The sequence below is a fragment of the Pollicipes pollicipes genome, unplaced genomic scaffold (assembly GCF_011947565.3).
Source record: "Pollicipes pollicipes isolate AB1234 unplaced genomic scaffold, Ppol_2.1 Scaffold_4219;HRSCAF=4965_pilon_pilon_pilon, whole genome shotgun sequence".
NCBI lineage: Eukaryota > Metazoa > Arthropoda > Thecostraca > Pollicipedomorpha > Pollicipedidae > Pollicipes > Pollicipes pollicipes.
The window spans coordinates 28,528,990-28,547,074 of NW_023596448.1; the positions used below are offsets into that span (position 1 = coordinate 28,528,990).

Consider the following 18,085-nt stretch of genomic DNA (forward strand, 5'->3'; position numbering starts at 1 on the left):
CGACGCACGGGCCGCCGCTGACAGCTGACGGGATCTGGCGGCACAGGGAAGACGATGATGACAGCGCTGCAAGCGCTGTTGGTTTTTCAGTCGTGAATAAGATACCGTGTCAGATCTGTGTGTGTCATTGGGGTTTTACGACGCACTGAGTGCTGAGGCTATATGGCGTCGCCTGCCTCTCACCCTGGCAGGAAGGGCGGGCACCGCGGGAGTCGAACTCTGGTTTCCTCTGGTTTCCCAGACGCGCAGCGGTTAACATGTCAGATTTGAGTCAAGGCGCTGCTTAGTCGCGAGATAACAAATGCTCACCTTGTGCTATCCAGCTGCCGTTCCCTGACCCCCGCCTCACCACCGGGATAACATCTACACAGACATGGTATCACGATTGGTGAAATACATCTGGGTTGAGACAGTGATAGGTCAAACATCGGACTCCTCGTCCACCGACAGGGCCATGTCGGCAGGGCCGTTACCGCCTCTGAGCAGATGTGGAAACTTTCTACTGAACGGTGGAACGGCACGGTTATAAACACCCAGTAAACTTGTATAGAAGTCTTTAGACACAAGAGGTACATTTGATCACTAAATTACATTCAGAGTACCTGGGGAATGACTAATGCTTACATTACGATATTGTTGAACGTCTTTGTCAATTAGCACTAGCTTCTCCTACTTACATGACGTAGTGGCACAAAAACTGACACGGCGACTTCCGAGGCCGATTGTGAGCAGGCCCTGCCCTCCCGACAGGAACCCATGCCAGGCTTCGGCCGTCCCAGCTCTGGCCGTCCCGGCTCCGGCCGTCCCAGCTCCGGCCGTCCCGGCTCCGGCCGTCCCAGCTCTGGCCGTCCCGGCTCCGGCCGTCCCAGCTCCGGCCGTCCCGGCTCCGGCCGTCCCGGCTCTGGCCGTCCCGGCCCGGCCGTCCCAGCTCTGGCCGTCCCAGCTCTGGCCGTCCCAGCTCTGGCCGTCCCGGCTCCGGCCGTCCTGGCTCCGGCCGTCCCGGCTCCGGCCGTTCCGGTCCCGGCCGTCTCAGCTCTGGCCGTCCCAGCCCCGGCCGTCCCAGCCCCGGCCGACCCAGCCCCGGCCGTCCCAGCCCCGGCCGTCCCAGCTCCGGCCGTCCCCACTCCGGCCGTCCCAGCTCCGAGCGTACCAGCTCCGACCGTACCAGCTCCGGCTGTTGCGGCTCCTCCGGCCGTCCCGGCTGCGGCCGTCCCGGCTCCGGCCGTCCCAGCTCCGTCCGTCCCGGCTCCGGCCGTCCCGCTCCGGCCGTCCCAGCTCCGTCCGTCCCGGCTCCAGCCGTCCCGGCCCCGGCCGTCCCGGCTCCGGCCGTCCTGGCTCCGACCGCGCGCAGGTGCGCGCCCCGCCGGCGGCCACGGTCACCACTCTGTCCACTAGCCAGCTCCACTTCGACGGACACTGCCTGCGGGCTGCCGCACTAACCATTCGCCGACGAACGACACCCGCTCTGTGTCAGCTATCATACAAATACGAGCCAGGACAAGTCGGTGCGGTGCTTTTGCCAGTTCGGCGTGCGGGGCCAGGCCGATAGCGCCCGGCGGCCGGGTCCAACACCGGGGCCCGCTCCGGCCCGGCAGCTCATACCGGTCGGGGCCGACTGAGCGGCGGTGGAACCCGAACTTGGCCCCGGGCAACCGGCCGGCCGCTCTGCCCCCGGCAGGGGCGCAGTCAGGGCGCGCCGGCGGCAGGCCTGCCCCGGCACCCTCGGCAGGGGCGCAGTCAGGGCGTGCCGGCGGCAGGCCCGCGCCGGCAGCCTCGGCAGGGGCGCAGTCAGGGCGCGCCGACGGCAGGCCTGCCCCGGCAGCCTCGGCAGGGGCGACGGCAGGCCCCAGCGGCGGCGGCAACTGTCACCGCGCCCGCCCTGCTACCAAGGACCAGCTCCATAGAGCGAGACCACAGCGTGGGTCTTCTTAACTTGCGCGGTAGCACTAACCAGTGCTCCTTGCTTTCACCGACTCTTCGTATGCAGCGGTGATACAATAATCGAAATATGCACGATTGTGCTTGCTTTCACAGGTTCGTCATATTCAGCGACAATAAAGCATCAAACTCTCTATGAAATAAAGCTATTCTCACTTATACGCTGTAAGATGTGATCTAAGGGCGGTGTGTCCAGGTTACCCCCAACAAATCGCAATACTGGTGGTGGCTTAACCCCCAATGCCGACACTTAGAGCCGAGTATTCGCAGCCTGTTGCGACTCCAATAGTGCGGTCCATGGATATGGATTCGGATTCTAATTCGAAATTCGAATAAATATAACCCACCACTCCTACTAAAACTCCTACTTTTAATTCGGGCTGTTCAGCCCGATGCGGCACCGCTATCTACAAGGTGTGTTTAACTGACCTTTCAACATTGCAGCCCGGGTTATACTTACCGTATTTGCCTGTACACCCAAATGGGGGTTTCAGGAGTTCGTGCACGTTTCAGGATTCGAATCTTGCTGTTCAGGGTTCCAATCGTCGGTCTTAAGACTTGAGAGTTCCCAAGATTTGAATAGATTTGAATCATTCTGAATGACCGCAAGTCCCAGTCATCGGTTCCAGAAAAGTCATTCATAACGGTAGTCGCGGCCGCACCTGGCCACTGGAGATGGCCGGGGTAGGACCGCATCTCACCACAAGAGACGGCCGGGATCGGACCGCACCTCGCGACCATAGGCGGTCGGGACTGGCAGCAGGTGAACAAAAAATGAACGACTTTTGTAAGAACTTCGTCCAAAGTACCGTAGCTTCCCCGTCGAGGCTGCTATCACAAATTTTCGCACTAACAGGCAAAAAGCTACAACTTTCCTCCCGGGAGGGTAATTTTCTCCGAACACTGGCGAGTTTGGACAGAGTTCCCGCAATAGTCCCCAGATCTAGTGTAAACCTCTCTGCTCATGAATTCCATGGCCCTGCAGTCCGTGACCACCTACGAGGAACCTGGACCAAGGTTCATAGTCAACAATCCATGTCCTCCCCTTCCCCTGGCAACTCCCTGCACACTGCACCACTTCAGCTTAACCCACCAGAGTAGCTTGAAGATGACTGATGTCACCGAAAGGCTGGCGGGAAAAGCACAACCTACACAGAGGCAGGTACTGATAACTTGCATTTCGATGAGCCTGATTCCCCGCATGCCCGACCCTTCCACCTACCCCACAGCATTACCTGACTACTGAGATCATCCCATCACACCTTGGTCCACGAGCCCGATACCAACCAGCTAACCTGCGTAGTGCATAACCGATCCGCACATCGTTACATAGTTGCCGTATGCGATTGTGAGAAGCCTGAAGTGCGCTGAACGCTCGATTGAGCTGAGGGACGGCGGAGGAAGTCAGGCTCCCTCTCACCGCATGGGCTGCGGTCAGGTCACGCGCCGCCCCCTCCCCTTGGCCCGACCCCTCCCCGCCCCACCCCGAAACGACCCCGCACGCTTACAGTGACACGACTGGCTCCTCGCCCTCCTCCTCTTCATCAAGTCCGGCCAGATCCGCGGCGTCCTCCCCAGCAGGAGGAGCGTCCTCAGAGGGAGGAGGATCGTCCTCAGAGGGAGGCAGACCGTCCTCAGAGGGAGGCGGCTGGTCCTCACTCTCCTGCAACACAAAGGCACCCGTCAGCCCAGGCTTGCCGGTAGTGGCTTAAGAGGCCCCTTTGAATGTGTGAGCTTGGCAAATAACTTCACGTACTAGCCTCCGCTGCTACATTCCACCACCAAAAGCACATCATTATTGCCTGCATTTTCTCGACTGCTTCGCGGCTACGTTCAGCAGAGTGCGTAGTTTGATAACGGAGAGGGTACTACATGTATCTTGCTACGAACAAAATAAATCTAAAAACGTCCAAGCAGCACAACTTAATCATAACACTAAAGAGTGTCTCTTGCGAGTGGACCAAAGCCGGCTTCGCACCAGGGACATCCGTTCACTGACAAGAATGTGACAATGCTAGCAGCAATAGCAGAGCACAAAAGGGTCATACGAGGGGGTTAGTGCCGTTACGTCATCAGGACAACTCGCTCACCGTCCTCCGTTCCGCACGTGGGCTGGACGTGGAGGAGCGCCTGTATGCCAGACATACCATTACATGCCAGAGCGCTTACACAGACCAGGTGCAGCCCGGCGTGGAACCTGATTAAATCAGTCAGTCCCTTTCTCCCTCTCTCCCTGACCTGCTCTGATGGCTGCTCCAGTTCTGACTGGCCCGCTCTGATGGCTCCTCCAGCTCCGACTGACCTGCTCTGATGGCTCCTCCAGCTCTGAGAGCTCCTCCTGGCCGGCGTCGGTAGTCACCTCGTCGGAGGAGGGCGCCACTGCTCAGCTCGTTGTCCGTCTCCGTCAGCGTCTCCTCCAGGTTCCATTGTCCTGGGCGACAACAGCGCGCGGCACCAGTCAGCGCTACTGGGCCGCCGATCCTTCACTGGCGCTTCTGATCGCTGATCTCCAACTCATGGATCGTCTTCTCGAACAGGAAGAGATCAGTGAAATTATTACATAAGATCTATACCTTGGGACTGCAGGAGCTAAGAGCAGAGAAGGTACCCCCCTAGCTAGCGCTTAGTTAGCTAAATAAAGTGCCTACAAGTACCACAGGGCTGTTGCGGTATGGTGATCATCTCGATCGCTCACGTGGCTAGAGCGGCTGCCTCCCGATCTACCCACCAGTGGCGGGCGGGTTGGTTGGGTCGTTTTCGGTGTTCGCTATTTGACCCCGACAGAAACGGCCCTGCGGTCGGTGGCAGCGCTCGTGCTAAAGGTCAGTTGACGTCCAAGGGCAGGACGCACCGTGCCGAGCATTGCGGAACGTTAAACTTTCGCCACCCAACTCTGTCCTTGACCTGGAATCGCGCGGTCGGATGGCGGGAGCCGGGGGCCCACACCAGCCTGTTCAGTTTGAGCTCTGATCCCGGAAATCCATCCGCTCAAAGACTTCGGATCAAATATTGTTAAAAAGTCGTTAAGATGCTGGGCCCTGACCCTCTCGTCGTCTCCAGTCCGAGCCCCTGCCACGCCACCTGCGCGTTCCGCGTAATGCGGAATACGGTGGTAAAAAGGCATCCGTCTCGAAATAGCCCTCGCAGTCGGTGAGACGTAAAGCCTCCCAGAAGAACTGTTCCCCGGGGATATCAGCACGCAGACGACTGATACCGTCAATGTACCCTGGCATTTTCCCGACAAGGCGCCATGTCCATGGAGGTGAAGACTGGCAAGCTCCTGTAAGGATCTCCCACAGCCAGTTGGCAAATACTTAGGACAGCGCCAGTCACTGCCACCTTAAAAACAAGCTGATGCATACCAGTGCGTGAGACAACAGCGTTACAGCTTAATGGAAGGATTAGGACGAGGCATCAATATCACGGATGGACTACATGCTCGGACTATTGTCCTCGTCTGGCCTGTCGGTTCACAACGTTTCGGCCAGTACCTCTCCGGCCATCGCCGTGTGTCACAGAGCCCTTAAAGGACTGGATGTTGTTTGGCTTTCCGTCAGGCGTCACAATCCCAACTCTCCCCTTGGAATTGCTCGGGTTCAAGCCAGGGATTTCTCAGCCCGAGTCCAGTTTTTCTACCAAACTGAGCTGACTGGGAAGGTTAGCTAACTAGGAAGGTAAGCTGGCTAACTGGGAAGGTCAGCTAGCTGACTGGAAGCGTTAGCTCAGTTAGCAGGTCACGGCCTTAAGAACGCCATGTCAGATCTATACAGCGATCTTGCTGGAGCTCGCTAACACTTACTTAGTTAAAGCAGAGAAATTCATCAACATGCACTTGGCTAACCTCATACGAGCTAACAAGAGCCAACTAAAGCCTTCTACACAAGTATCCAGCCAATAAAAACAAAACAGTCCACCACAACTTCACCGAAGGACACTGTCTGACTAGTCGTCTGTTTCCCCACATAAGGGCAGGGCCCGGCACGACTCGCCGCCACCCACCGATGGACGTGGAGCTGAGGTACTTGTGCAGGCCGCAGAAGATCTCCAGCAGGTTATAGATGGCGCGCGGATCGCCAGCGATGACGTCGGCGCCCGAGATGTGCGAGAGATCGATGTGGATCAGGTCGAGCGCCAGGTGGTTGATGATCGCCTGCACGTTGGCCACCTCCTCCTCGGTGTTGGTCGGCGTCTCGATGATGCCTGGCGGGTCAGGGACGCGGTCAGCACGGTCGGACGGCGCACGGCAAACACGCATTGACGTGATTACGTCAGCAGTCCTGCTTGCCGGCAACAGATGGCGCCACGGTCGACGGGCCAATCACACCTGTCACTGCTAGATGGCAGTGGCGGCGAGCAGTGATGTACCTGAGGTGGAACATCCCGATGCATTAAAACCCCGTTCGTACCCGGTAGCGCTCACTATTAGAAGACCGAGCGATGTATCATGCACACCTGCATACGTATCGGCCATGCATGCCCGCACCAGAGTGGCATGGCGCTTCACTTCAGCTACTGAGCACAGACAGCTGCCCCGAATACCGACGTGAGCGTGTTGGTACAGACCTTAGCTTTCCTTATTCAACCGCCCTGTTTACAGCGTGCGTCCTTCGGATCACGCAAGAGGATGTAGAATATCCCGTACACATGAGCTTAGGAGCCATGACTCGAGATAGCCGCGCAGCCTGCAAACAAGGAGTCGTGCGGGTTGTGAGCCTCACCTTCGGGTACCCGATGGTAGAGCACCTGCAGCAGGCTGGTGAACAGGTTGGAGCGGATGCCATCGATGCTGGTGGAAGCGGGGGATCGGCAACTCGCAACGTTCGATGATCTTGTTGGAGAGCTTGACGCAATCTTAGGAGGCACGCACGAGTGTCAGTGCCGTGTTTCGTAACTGGGATCTCTTAATTTTCTTAAGACCAGAGGAGCAAAGTACAGTATCCCTGAGGACCAGCATGGGCAATGAAAACTGGGCGATGAAACTGGGTATGGATAATTATTGATACTTCAAACATAGAAAATGTAACATGGTCTGTGTCTGATGCCTGCTGACATAGGTGGCTAATTTCTAAAAGCCACACATAATTCCAAAGGGAAGGTATGTGATAGTCCACCATATTACATTTCCTACCTATGCTTACCTACCACAACTGTTTTGGAAAAGGCAGTAATGGGATGAGCATTTGCAATCACCCAAGCCTGGTGTTATTTTATTTCAGCAGTCAAGTATTCCCTCAGACATCATGTGCATTGTCACATGTGAAGGCATGACTGGATTGGTGTCACTGGTTATGGTAGGTGCCAATGACAGGTTTGCCAATGCTTCCAAAAAATATAAAGCACACCACACCATTGTGCGGAAAAACGTTGCTTGGTTGACTACGTTTTAATGTGAGAAACTTAAACAGGTAATGAAACCAGGTGACACTGTGCATGGCCCCAATGACGCAAGTCACTTGCCAATACAACAGCACCAACATTCTGACTGCTGGACCACTGGGAAGGCAACTGCTAGTAATTGCTTGGATTCATGGTGAACAGAAGATAAAATACTCCTCTATGTTACTCACCTCTCTTCCTGATCTTCTTCTCAGCCATGACTACATCATAACAGGATCACTTATGATAAAAGATATAAATCTGGAAAATATCATGCCATGATGTGGTCATGGAGCATAAAAATACCAGCAAACTGAGTGAATGATGGACAGATTGTTGATCAAACACTTGGTGCAGGATAAATTTTGACAAGAGAAACACAGATAACACTGGTGTTTTAATTGTTATGTGCATCATCACATTTACGTCTAAAGCCAAAAATGTTCTTAACATTTAAGCTCAGTTACCATCAATTTCCATATTTAAACAAATCAAAGCAAATAATCTGGACCACAAACCAACTACCTTAAGTTACTTAACAGCTTTCGAACTTCACCAGATATGAAATGGAGGAAAGGATCTCAAACAGTCTGACATGTTCTGAGACAAAATCTAACATGGACCAAAAAGCAGAAAAACTGTTTTTTTTCAATATAGCTAATACTTGCTTGACAATAAAATTAAACCAGAACCTATTATTAGATGAAAGTCAAAACATTTTATCTTTGGGTATCATTGCTAGGACAGGAAAGACAAGGGCACTTGAGTGGGTTAGAGCACCCACCATATAGGTGGGTGGATTGGAAGGCAGGCTTTCTTACCAATTTAGCCATCAGAATAGGCCAATATGAGACAACCTATGTTAGCTCTTATCACATCATTTAAGTGTGTAGCCTTCCAACCAGGCTGCAAGAATACATGTCATGCAGAGCATGTATGGCATATCACCTGATATCACAGCAACCATTTCAGTGCATAGGCACCTGAGTGTGTGGACTGAACACCTAAAGTCTGGTGCATAATACACATACTTCGATAAAGAAACATCTTCAGCTCCTGACTTTTGACAGAGTTCAAGCTATGTTGAGCTTACAACTTTCAGTATACAGGGAGGTACTGGAAACAATCTTGCAGTAAATGAAACCAATAGGAAACATTTTAACAACATCACTATCTTGGATGCTGTCACCAGAGCAAGTTTTTTAGGCATGAAAATCTTTAAAACCCTAGTTCCTACAATGAGACTCAAAGATCCTTGAACAACATAAATTACTGGAGCTTATCATTATTAGTAACAGCATGAATGAGATGACTTAATTTCTACAAAACAATGATCCAAGCCAAATGCCCAAATGTTATGCAATTAAGCAGAAAGGTACCCAAACTGCAAATCCCGTGCCATAACAAGCAATACAAGAACCTGCATTTGAAAATCCCGCCCTTCTCTTTCAATTTCCACCCACATTCAGCGTACGAAATCGACTCCAGCGCAGGCCTGCACGTCCTCAGCCGTTACCCATTGAGAATTGAGAAAATTCCGAAACCACAACGGCGAATCAGATGATAAATGACTTGCTGTACCGACGGCCACTGACAAAAGTTGCTGACTGACGACCGGACTGAGGATGTCGTTAGCCTTGCCGAGGACAGTTTCTGAAACGACACATTTCTTGCGCGTTAGTTACATAACATGTATTTCCATGACAACCAACGACGCAGGGCTCAGGACATGTACTAAACGCTGCTGCCTCGAAATGATATCTGCATGGCGCGAGTGGCTCATCGAACAAGACCGCGTCTCCTTTCATCGGACAATATGCACGCTAAATATTGCCAAGCTGCGAAAGCTATCAACCCCTACGACACCTAACGCCTGTGAATGAACTGTTGCACTGTAACCATCCATCGTTCATCATGTCCGACCATCCCAACTGTGCGACTTTTGAAATTCGTGCCCGCTTACCACGCTCTGTTGCGGCAACAGAGCTGTCCGTGTTACAACTGAAAATGGTCTGTCTCCAAACTTTTTGAAAGCTGCTTTTCCCTGACTGCAGTTATAATAATCTAACCAGGTCTGCCCTCCTCTGGGCGAGTGCTCACAGGCGCTCTCAATCCACACAAAATGGCTTAAACCGCAGTCGTGTTCAAATCGCCCACCCAAGAGAAGAATGCGTGAGATAAGTGGCGAGCACACTACGACTTAATGTGAATGGTTTTCCACACGGCTTTCATAGGCACCGTGTTTGATTGTAGGCACTCGGGCCCAGTGTCGAACTTTCCCAAACGCCTGGAGGGTTCCACCCCTTGTTCGGCCTACAACTCCCATCTACCCAATTCCATACCATCCCACGTCTTTCCAAGTCCTATCAGCCTGCTAGGCTTACGCTTTTAGAGTATGCCGACGCAAGCATGTTTTCTTCCTTGACTCACGACGGCGGGTTCTCCCTTCGTTCTGTAGCAAGACGCGCCAGACAGCGACTGTTCGCTGCGCCGCCCCAGTGACGCGAAAGCCAGCGCCACCGCAACGGCACGTGCTCAGGAGGCGAATGTCCGCGGCGTACCCGTTCCAGTGGCGCAAGCGTAGCCGTATGCGGAGCGGAATAGTTTGAGCAAGTGACCGTTGTCCGCTGCGCCGTTCTAGCGGCCCATGAGGTTAAGTATTTGGGAGTATGATGTATGTATGAGTGTGATTATGAGGTTAACTATTTGACGGAAGGTCATTGTTGCTGGCGCACGATATGTGTAACAACAATATTTACAAATAACAAAAATACATGTATATAACTTTATGTAACTAACCCCCCTGTGTGTAATACGTATCATTATGAGTGTGTCAGCACGAGGTGAATCATCTCCCAGCAGACAATTGTGACCAGTGCCATAGCCCATATTTCAACATCATCTAGTCACTCAACTGTGTTGACATGTGTGCTTCTCTCCTTCGGGGGTAGATCACGATTGTGGTAATACCGCGATGAAAACAACAGATTCCAGAAGAACTGTTTGATATGCAGTTTTTTCATTATTGGGCAACACAGGATGAAAATTCCAGACGCACGCACGTGATGTCTTTCATTATCTCAGCACCAGCAATATGCAATACATTGCAAACACGCCACCAACGCTCAATAGCATTCACACAAGTGAGTGGAAAATTAACTAACGCATTGCACCACGTAACACATCGCTGCAGGGACTAGAGGCCCGCATCGTGGGAAGACCGTTTTAGTTGCAGGTTTCTGATACATATCAGACAGAGCATCCTTGTTTGTGGAGGACGGGGAGAAGGATTACATCACCAGCTTCGAGAGATGCCGTGGCCAAGAGCCTGTCGCACCATTGTTGCGCTAGTCAAGACGATAAAAGCACCAGCATTGAGCAAAACGCGTGCCCAGCTAGGTATCTGGCCAACACGTGGCCATACGGAGCAGCTGGAGAGAACCGGGGGCATGGGCGCTGACGTACAGCCTACAGCATCGGATGGCAGCGTCCAACATTCTAGTGTGTTAGGCAATGGTATCAACTGCCTGGTCCATCAAACAATGCTGTCCGACAGAACGGTCCGCCAGACAGTGATGACCAACAGTCCAGTCCGTCAGACGGTGGTACCCAACAGTCCAGTCTGTCAGACGGTGGTACCCAACAGTCCAGTCCGTCAGACGGTGGTCACCAACAGTCCAGTCCGTCAGATGGTGGTGGACAAAAGTCCGGTCTTTCAGACGGTGGTGACCAACGGTCCGGTCCGTCAGTCGGTGGTGACCAACAGTCCAGTGCGTCAGGCGATGGTGACCAACGGTGCAGTCCGTCAGACAGTAGTGACCAACAGCCCGGTCCATTAGATGGTGGTGACCAGCAATCCAGGGCATCAGACAGTGAACACCAACAGTCCAGTCCATCAGATGGTGGTGACCAACAGTTCGGTCCGTTAGACGCTGGTGACCAACAATCCGGCCCGTCAGCGACCAACAGTCCGGTCCGTCAGACGGTGGTGACCAACAGTCCAGTCCGTCAGATGGTGGTGACCAACAGCCCGGTCCATCAGACAGTGGTGGCTTGCAGTCCCGTCGGTCGGACGGTGGTGACCGACAGTCCGGTCCGTCAGACAGTGGTGACCAACAGTCCGGTCCGTCAGGCGGCCGGCAGATCCGGGATGCGGGTTGATCTGGAAGATCTTGACCTTGGAGACCTCATCCATGAGGAAGCTGGACTGATTGTTGGCTGGCGTGGCCAGCAGCCGCGGCTTCAGGCCTTGAACAGCTGGTGGCGACAAAAGCTGGTCGTCAATAACGCGCAACAATAACAATTGTCCGTAACAATAACACAACACATCGAACAATGAAACAAGCAGCTATTCCCATCCACCTTTGTTTAAATGATCCTGACAGGCACGGCTCGCGACGAATGACAGTGACCGCACTGAAAGTTAGCTGGCGTCGGAGGGCCCGATGGACCGTGCCGAGCATTGCGGCACGTTAAATCTTCGCCACCAAACTCTGCCGTTGATCTGGAAATGTACGACCCGATGGCAGTGGTCGGCTCTTACACAAGTTCTGATATGCTTTACTGTTGGTCACCACCGCCCGTCTTACAACGACTTTTTCTCCATATAAAAACATTTGCCGCGTTGTTTTTTTTGCACACATGACGTACCCCGCACATATAATATATAACATAGTCTAATTAGTTATTATTTGCTCCCAACCTTACAATACTAACATAACTTTTCCATTTGTTGAATATGTATCATATATATATATATATATATATATATATATATATATATATATATATAATAGATTGCCACCACAGCACAAGCACGGCTGCTTCCGGTCGGCTGCCATTTTCGGCGCCGGGCGGCCGAGTCGGCCAGGCGCGTCGCTGACCCAGCTCGGCCATCAGGCGGGCGGTGGTGCCCTCGTTCCGGTCGGTCAGCGCCATCAGCACCTCCGGCGGCCGCCGCACGTGATCCAGCAGCAGCCGCAGCGTGCGAACCAGCGGCTCGTGCAGTTCCGGGTTGTAGGTCACATCTGAAGCCAGTCGGATGGAGTCGGTGCTGTGGAGACATGACAGTGTAGTTCTGGGTTGTAGGTCACATCTGAATCAGTCAGATGGAGTCAATGCTGTGGAGACATGACAGTGTAGTTCCGGGTTGTAGGTCACATTTGAATCAGTCAGATGGAGTCAGTGCTGTGGAGACATGACGGTGCAGCTTCAGGTTGTAGGTCACACATGAAGCAGTGAGGTGGAGTCGGTGCTGTGGAGACATGACAGCGCAGCTCCAGGATGTAGGTCACCTCCTTGTTGACCCGAGACGCTCAGTTCTGAGGGGGGGGGGGGGGGGGGGGGCGTTACGTCGACACCGCACGAAATGTGGGAGAATAATGACACCATCATCATCAATGTAAATATCAAGTGTTATTGAATCCTTTTACTGAACAGTCATAAAGAATAATCTCTGCAATCATCGGCGTTATCACGACCATTCAGGTTCCCGTGCTACCCACCAGCAGTGAGCACCAGATCCACGTCCAGGTCACGAGCCTCCTCGGCGGTGAAGGTAAACCAGTCCAGGGTGCCGGCGCGCAGTTCCGTGCCGTCCAGGGCCATACGCAGATCGCCGACGCAGGTGGCGCCACCGTCAGCCGGACCGCCGCACGGTTTTAGCGGCGCGCTGGCCGGCGCGTCGGAGACAAACGCTGCGCACGCCGACTCGTCCACAACTGGCAAGTCGTCCTCCGCGAGTTCGAGATTTTTCAGGACGTTGTATTTCAGCATCTGAAATTATGAATGCACCATAAGCTATGCACAAAGTTAGCAATTACTCTGCGCAAGACTTCGGAATCGAAGATCCTCGGTGCAGATGCACCCCAGGATAACATGAAAGATGGTTGGAAATTCTGGAGTCCATTATTCAATTGTTAGGAATACTTTCTGCAAGCGGATCTAATTATCCCAATCACGAGAACAAAAGATACAGATACTTCAGATGTATCATGCATAACGCGTTGACCTCGGCATAGATCGACAACGATAACGATAACGAGAACGATAACAAATAACCGAAACCTAAGCTCAGTACCATAGATCCATGAGTGGTGATCAGGTGTGGTGATCAGGTGTGGTGATCAGGAGTGGTGATCGAGACAGTATCCGGAAGCAGTTAATAAATATCCAGCCAGTGCAGTACAGGACGTAGCAGCGCCGGAGGCGTCGGCGCCGCGCCCAGGCGTGCCACCCTGGCCCCCTGCGGTGACCGCGCCACTCCACTGACCTCCACTACCAGGGGATGGCCGTCCGTCACGTGGTAGGAGGCCGGTGAGCACGTCCTGCATAGCGCCAGACCTGCCGACGGTCGGACGGCGGGCGTCAGGTGGCGGCAGTGGTCGGGAGAGACAGGCACGCTCGCCGCTAGCGCCGCCCTCACGCCCCACTGCAGGGATGCGTGCGTGTGCACAAGCATGAACGGCGACCAGGTGAACGCAAGAGTAAGAAACATCACGTCGTCCAGCAGTTGCCAGCACTTGATTCAGGTTACCGACGCGCAGATTCCCGCCGACAGCACGACCTTCGTGCCCATGCATCACTGTTCGTTTGTGCGTGGCTATGCATGCTCGTTGCTATGCTCGTTGCTCGTTGCTATGCATGTTCGTTTGTGCGTGGCTGCACACACGTGTTGAATTGCGAGCATACACGTGCGCTGCTCTGGTATCTCGGCGCACATCGCACGCCTGCGTCAGCGTCTGCAACCCTGTGCTCGAGCGCGCGCGTCGGCGCGGTGCACCGGCGTGCCCGGGCGCGCGGCGGCGCCGGCACTGACCGGTCAGGCCGAGGCCGGCCCCCAGCTCGAGCACCCGCCTGCCCTGGATCGCCTCCGGCCGCAGCAGGTACCAGTCCAGCAGCGCTTTGCCCGCCTGTGGACGCCGCCGAGCGTCATGACGGCGCGGCCGGTGCGGGAGTGGCGTCACCGGCCAGCCGGAAGTGGAGATGCAGCCGAGGGCGCGCCATTTGGCTCAGGTAATTGGTGGCCAGTTAGAAAAGCTAAACATGTCGCCGATGATACCAAGAGATAGTTCACTGACCACCAACCAGTTAACAACACGACACATAAGACACATGTGAGCCTTATTGAAGCAATCACCGGCGACAGCTTGCTTGCGACAGCGTCGAGCACTGGTCGCGCTGTCCCGATGGCTGTTTGGCCGCGGCGCCGCTCTGTCGGCCCGTACCACCCTCACCTGCCACGTGCGCAGACCTGTAGTGTCGGCCGCGGCGCCGCTCTGCCGGCCGGTGCCACCCTCACCTGCCACGTGCGCAGGCCTGTAGTGTCGGCCGCGGCGCCGCTCTGTCGGCCCGTGCCACCCTCACCTGCCACGTGCGCAGGCCCGTAGTGTCGGCCGCGGCGCCGCTCTGCCGGCCGGTGCCACCCTCACCTGCCACGTGCGCAGGCCTGTAGTGTCGGCCGCGGCGCCGCTCTGCCGGCCGGTGCCACCCTCACCTGCCACGTGCGCAGACCCGTAGTGTCGGCCGCGGCGCCGCTCTGCCGGCCGGTGCCACCCTCACCTGCCACGTGCGCAGACCTGTAGTGTCGGCCGCGGCGCCGGTCTGTCGGCCGGTGCCACCCTCACCTGCCACGTGCGCAGGCCCGTAGTGTCGGCCGCGGCGCCGCTCTGTCGGCCGGTGCCACCCTCACCTGCCACGTGCGCAGGCCCGTAGTGTCGGCCGCCATCAGACGTCGGTCCTCCCAGAGCGCCACCACCGCCGTCTCGGTCATCTGATACACCACGTGGCCGTCGGTGCGGTCGGCGTCGGCCGCCGAGCTGAGCTGGCCGTGGATGTGGTACGCCAGCTCCGGTACCTCCCGGCCGCTGGCCTCCAGCTGCAAGCGCAAGCGGCCGACATGTTCTCGCAGGTGTCACACTATCACGACCAAGGTACAAGGTACACGGCGGTGCGGGCTTACGGGCTTCACCAAAGCACTGCACGTCTAACCTTCCTAGTAGACGAGTAAAAAAAGCTAGCATCTCTCGCATTATGTTAGACATCATGACAGCTCTTAGCTTTTCATCTCAGTGTCCTCAACATAGTACTGTATGGCCTTGACACACTTCCGAGTCCAGCAAATCATTCGAATAATATCCAACGATGAAACAACAAAAGCAACAAATATCCGAACTCATACACCTAGTCCAACATCTGCCGTGCATTCCTGCCACAGACAACCTTTTTAATGATATCGCCGATGATGCGAAAGCGGTATCTCGGAGGCGGCGGACAGCGCAGGGCGAAAGGCGACAGGAACAGGTGGAACAGCAGCCGGAGGACAGCATCGCGGAACTCGTCACCATCCAACCCGGCCACCAGCGACCCGACCTGCGGCAGCAGACCGCTGCATTACCGACAAGTATTGCAGTATGTCATCACATAACAAACCGAGTAATAAAGTAGGAAGTGCAATGAAATCGCAACACGTCATCATATACAACGTAATAAAGTAAAAAAAATATTTAACATAAAGTAGAAATGAAATCGAATACAGGTGTACAGACATGAAAGATTGAATGTTTGACTGCTGACAATAACTGACAACTGACTATGCACTTTTGACTGGTCACCTCAACTGATCCCGCTAACCCATTTGGCCCGTGGCCACCATGACCCGGCATTCCAATGGCGTGGCATGCATGATGAGATTCCAAAAGCATGGGTTAATTTATTGGAAGCGAATTTTCAACTCCTGGGTTCAGTCACGTTCCGTTGCCACCCTCGTCCTTCAACAAGCCCACTGTCGCTAAGGCATATTCCAGACCGCCGCATACCCCACGCATACGCATGGCCGAGACTGTACATCCGCTTTGCTCGTAACTCCATCTGAGACTGTACGACTATAGCTACACTTCAATTCCCCCACTCGGAAGTAAACAAACAGGACACTACACTTCCAAGTGAACTGAGCAAACAACCAATCACCGCGCTGACGGGGGGCCCGCGCGCCGTGCTGAGAACGCCGAAGGAGCGGGTTAGAAGACAGGGGCAGAAAACTCCCCACTCTCCGCCCCCCCCCCCCCCCATCCCCGGGGGTGCAGGATTAACACAGGAACAGGGGACAGGGAGCGACCGCAGGCACGGGTCGGCAGATACACTCCGGATCGGTGTTCGTGACGGTCGCAGGCGACGGTGGGACGTCCAGCACGGACGAGACCGACGGCAGGACGCGTCAGCCAGCTCGGACGCGGTGCCGACCCCAGTGTGCCGACGCGAGCTTGTCATCATAACATACAGGATAGTTTTTGGCTGACCTGTCTGGAAACTCGAGACAGGAGGGATTTTCATTGCTCTGTCTTTTAATGCATGCTACCAAAATGGGTTGTGCCTACATCCTGCCTGATCATTTACCACTTAAATTGAATTATAATGCCTTTTTTAAAGGCGAAGCCTGAACCTTTTCAATGGATAGAGTTGTGGGATCAGTGCTCATATTAGATAGCTTGTAGAAGACTCCCGCACTAAAGAGAGTGTTCCACATTCGTATTGGGGTTTTGAACTGAAAACGCCACACTGAACACCATTTGATGCAACTAGCAACCATACCCTTTTCAAGGCCTAAAACCCTCTGGTTTCTGAGCTTGCCGGCCACAAAGTTGCGGGAGAGTGTTTCAAGGTTGCTTTTGGCATTCATGACATCATAACAATGTCATTGAAATCCCGCCATTTCATAAGCCATGCAATTATCAAGGGCAACAAAGACACAATGGTTGAGTCATTCATATCTGGCATTCTGAGCCACATTTCCAGAGATAATGGTCATCAATTGTCTCTCAATCAATATTATGTAATGTATGATAGCTTAATCAAACAATGGCTTGTCAAGAACTATATTTACTACACACAGAAATTATGCTGTATAGAGCATACTCTTCCACCAAAAAATGTGAATATCTATAAGTGAGCTTGCTTTATCATATCTGTTATGTGCTGCAATATCTTCAGATTTGTAATATTCCCTTCAAGCAGTTCTTGTTGTGTGAGCACTTAACCCTACAGATATTCTTCAAGTACTTCACCTTTTTAAGAAGGACAAAAATCTCCACTGCAAGTGAATAAAGCTTGAAGAATACCTGGCATGGTGAATCCTGCTCAACATGACCTGATCTTTAGTGTGGCTGCCGCAGACCAAGCTAACATGACGTGTGGGTGGGGGGTGTAGGTGAACTTTCCTACCTAAGGTTAGACAAAATAATTGTACACCATTCATCTTGTTTAATGGGAACATATCATAAATAATCTCAAAACAGGTTTTCTGCATTGCCGTTGCGTAATTACAATATTTCTGCTTACCAAGAATATAAAAAATGTATGGGACCAAGGTAACAATAACAATGCAATGAAAATTGTTTCTTATTGCATTTAGGTACGTTTATGAAATGCACAAGCCAGAATAGTCCAGAACATAGCCTAACCTGACCTGACCTGACCTCTGACCTGACCTGACCTGACCTGACCTGACCTGACCTGACCTGACCTGACCTGACCTAACCTAACCTAACCTAACCTAACCTAACCTAACCTAACCTAACCTAACCTAACCTAACCTAACCTAACCTAACCTCCCCACCCTATATCCCCCTCAACCCAGCATCCCATTGGCATCCATGTTCCATGCCATATATAGGTACCATATAGTGAGCTTTTATTTAGCTGCCAGTCCTGTTGATGTCAAGGATCAAATTTCATGGATTCTTGTTACCTTGGCCCCCTACATTTTATGGTTCTT

At 53.5% G+C, this 18,085-nt stretch overlaps 1 protein-coding gene and 2 long non-coding RNA genes across 3 annotated transcripts; all 3 read right to left on the minus strand.

Moving 5' to 3' along the window:
• Positions 1-4,311, minus strand: LOC119094874 (uncharacterized). The gene is made up of 3 exons (XR_005093832.1): positions 4,241-4,311; positions 3,447-3,601; positions 1-34 (listed from the first exon to the last, which is right to left on the minus strand). It is a non-coding gene; the product is annotated as an uncharacterized LOC119094874 (long non-coding RNA).
• A 4-nt stretch (positions 4,312-4,315) lies between these two features.
• Positions 4,316-6,730, minus strand: LOC119094875 (uncharacterized). The gene is made up of 3 exons (XR_005093833.1): positions 6,657-6,730; positions 5,938-6,138; positions 4,316-4,369 (listed from the first exon to the last, which is right to left on the minus strand). It is a non-coding gene; the product is annotated as an uncharacterized LOC119094875 (long non-coding RNA).
• Positions 6,731-10,909: 4,179 nt separating this feature from the next.
• On the minus strand, positions 10,910-15,439 carry LOC119095124 (protein-lysine N-methyltransferase EEF2KMT-like). Its single transcript, XM_037218011.1, has 8 exons — positions 15,395-15,439; positions 15,005-15,190; positions 14,132-14,225; positions 13,586-13,656; positions 12,819-13,089; positions 12,216-12,341; positions 11,402-11,571; positions 10,910-10,936 (listed from the first exon to the last, which is right to left on the minus strand). Exons 1-8 carry the CDS (start codon positions 15,437-15,439, stop codon positions 10,910-10,912), a joined length of 990 nt encoding a protein of 329 aa, XP_037073906.1.
• Between the last annotated feature and the right edge of the window lie 2,646 nt (positions 15,440-18,085).

Bases quoted from the DNA above. Each gene is read 5' to 3' on its own strand.
- LOC119095124 (XM_037218011.1), bottom strand. From the start codon at position 15,439: ATGATTTGCTGGACTCGGAAGTGTGTCAAGGCCATACAGTACTAT. The intron at 14,226-15,004 runs GTGAGGGTGGCA...CGGCGTCCACAG, and splicing joins CGGGCCTGCGCACGTGGCAG to GCGGGCAAAGCGCTGCTGGA. The intron at 10,937-11,401 runs GTCGGTCACCAC...ACCGTCTGACAG, and splicing joins ACTGTCTGACGGACCGGACT to ACTGGACTGTTGGGTACCAC.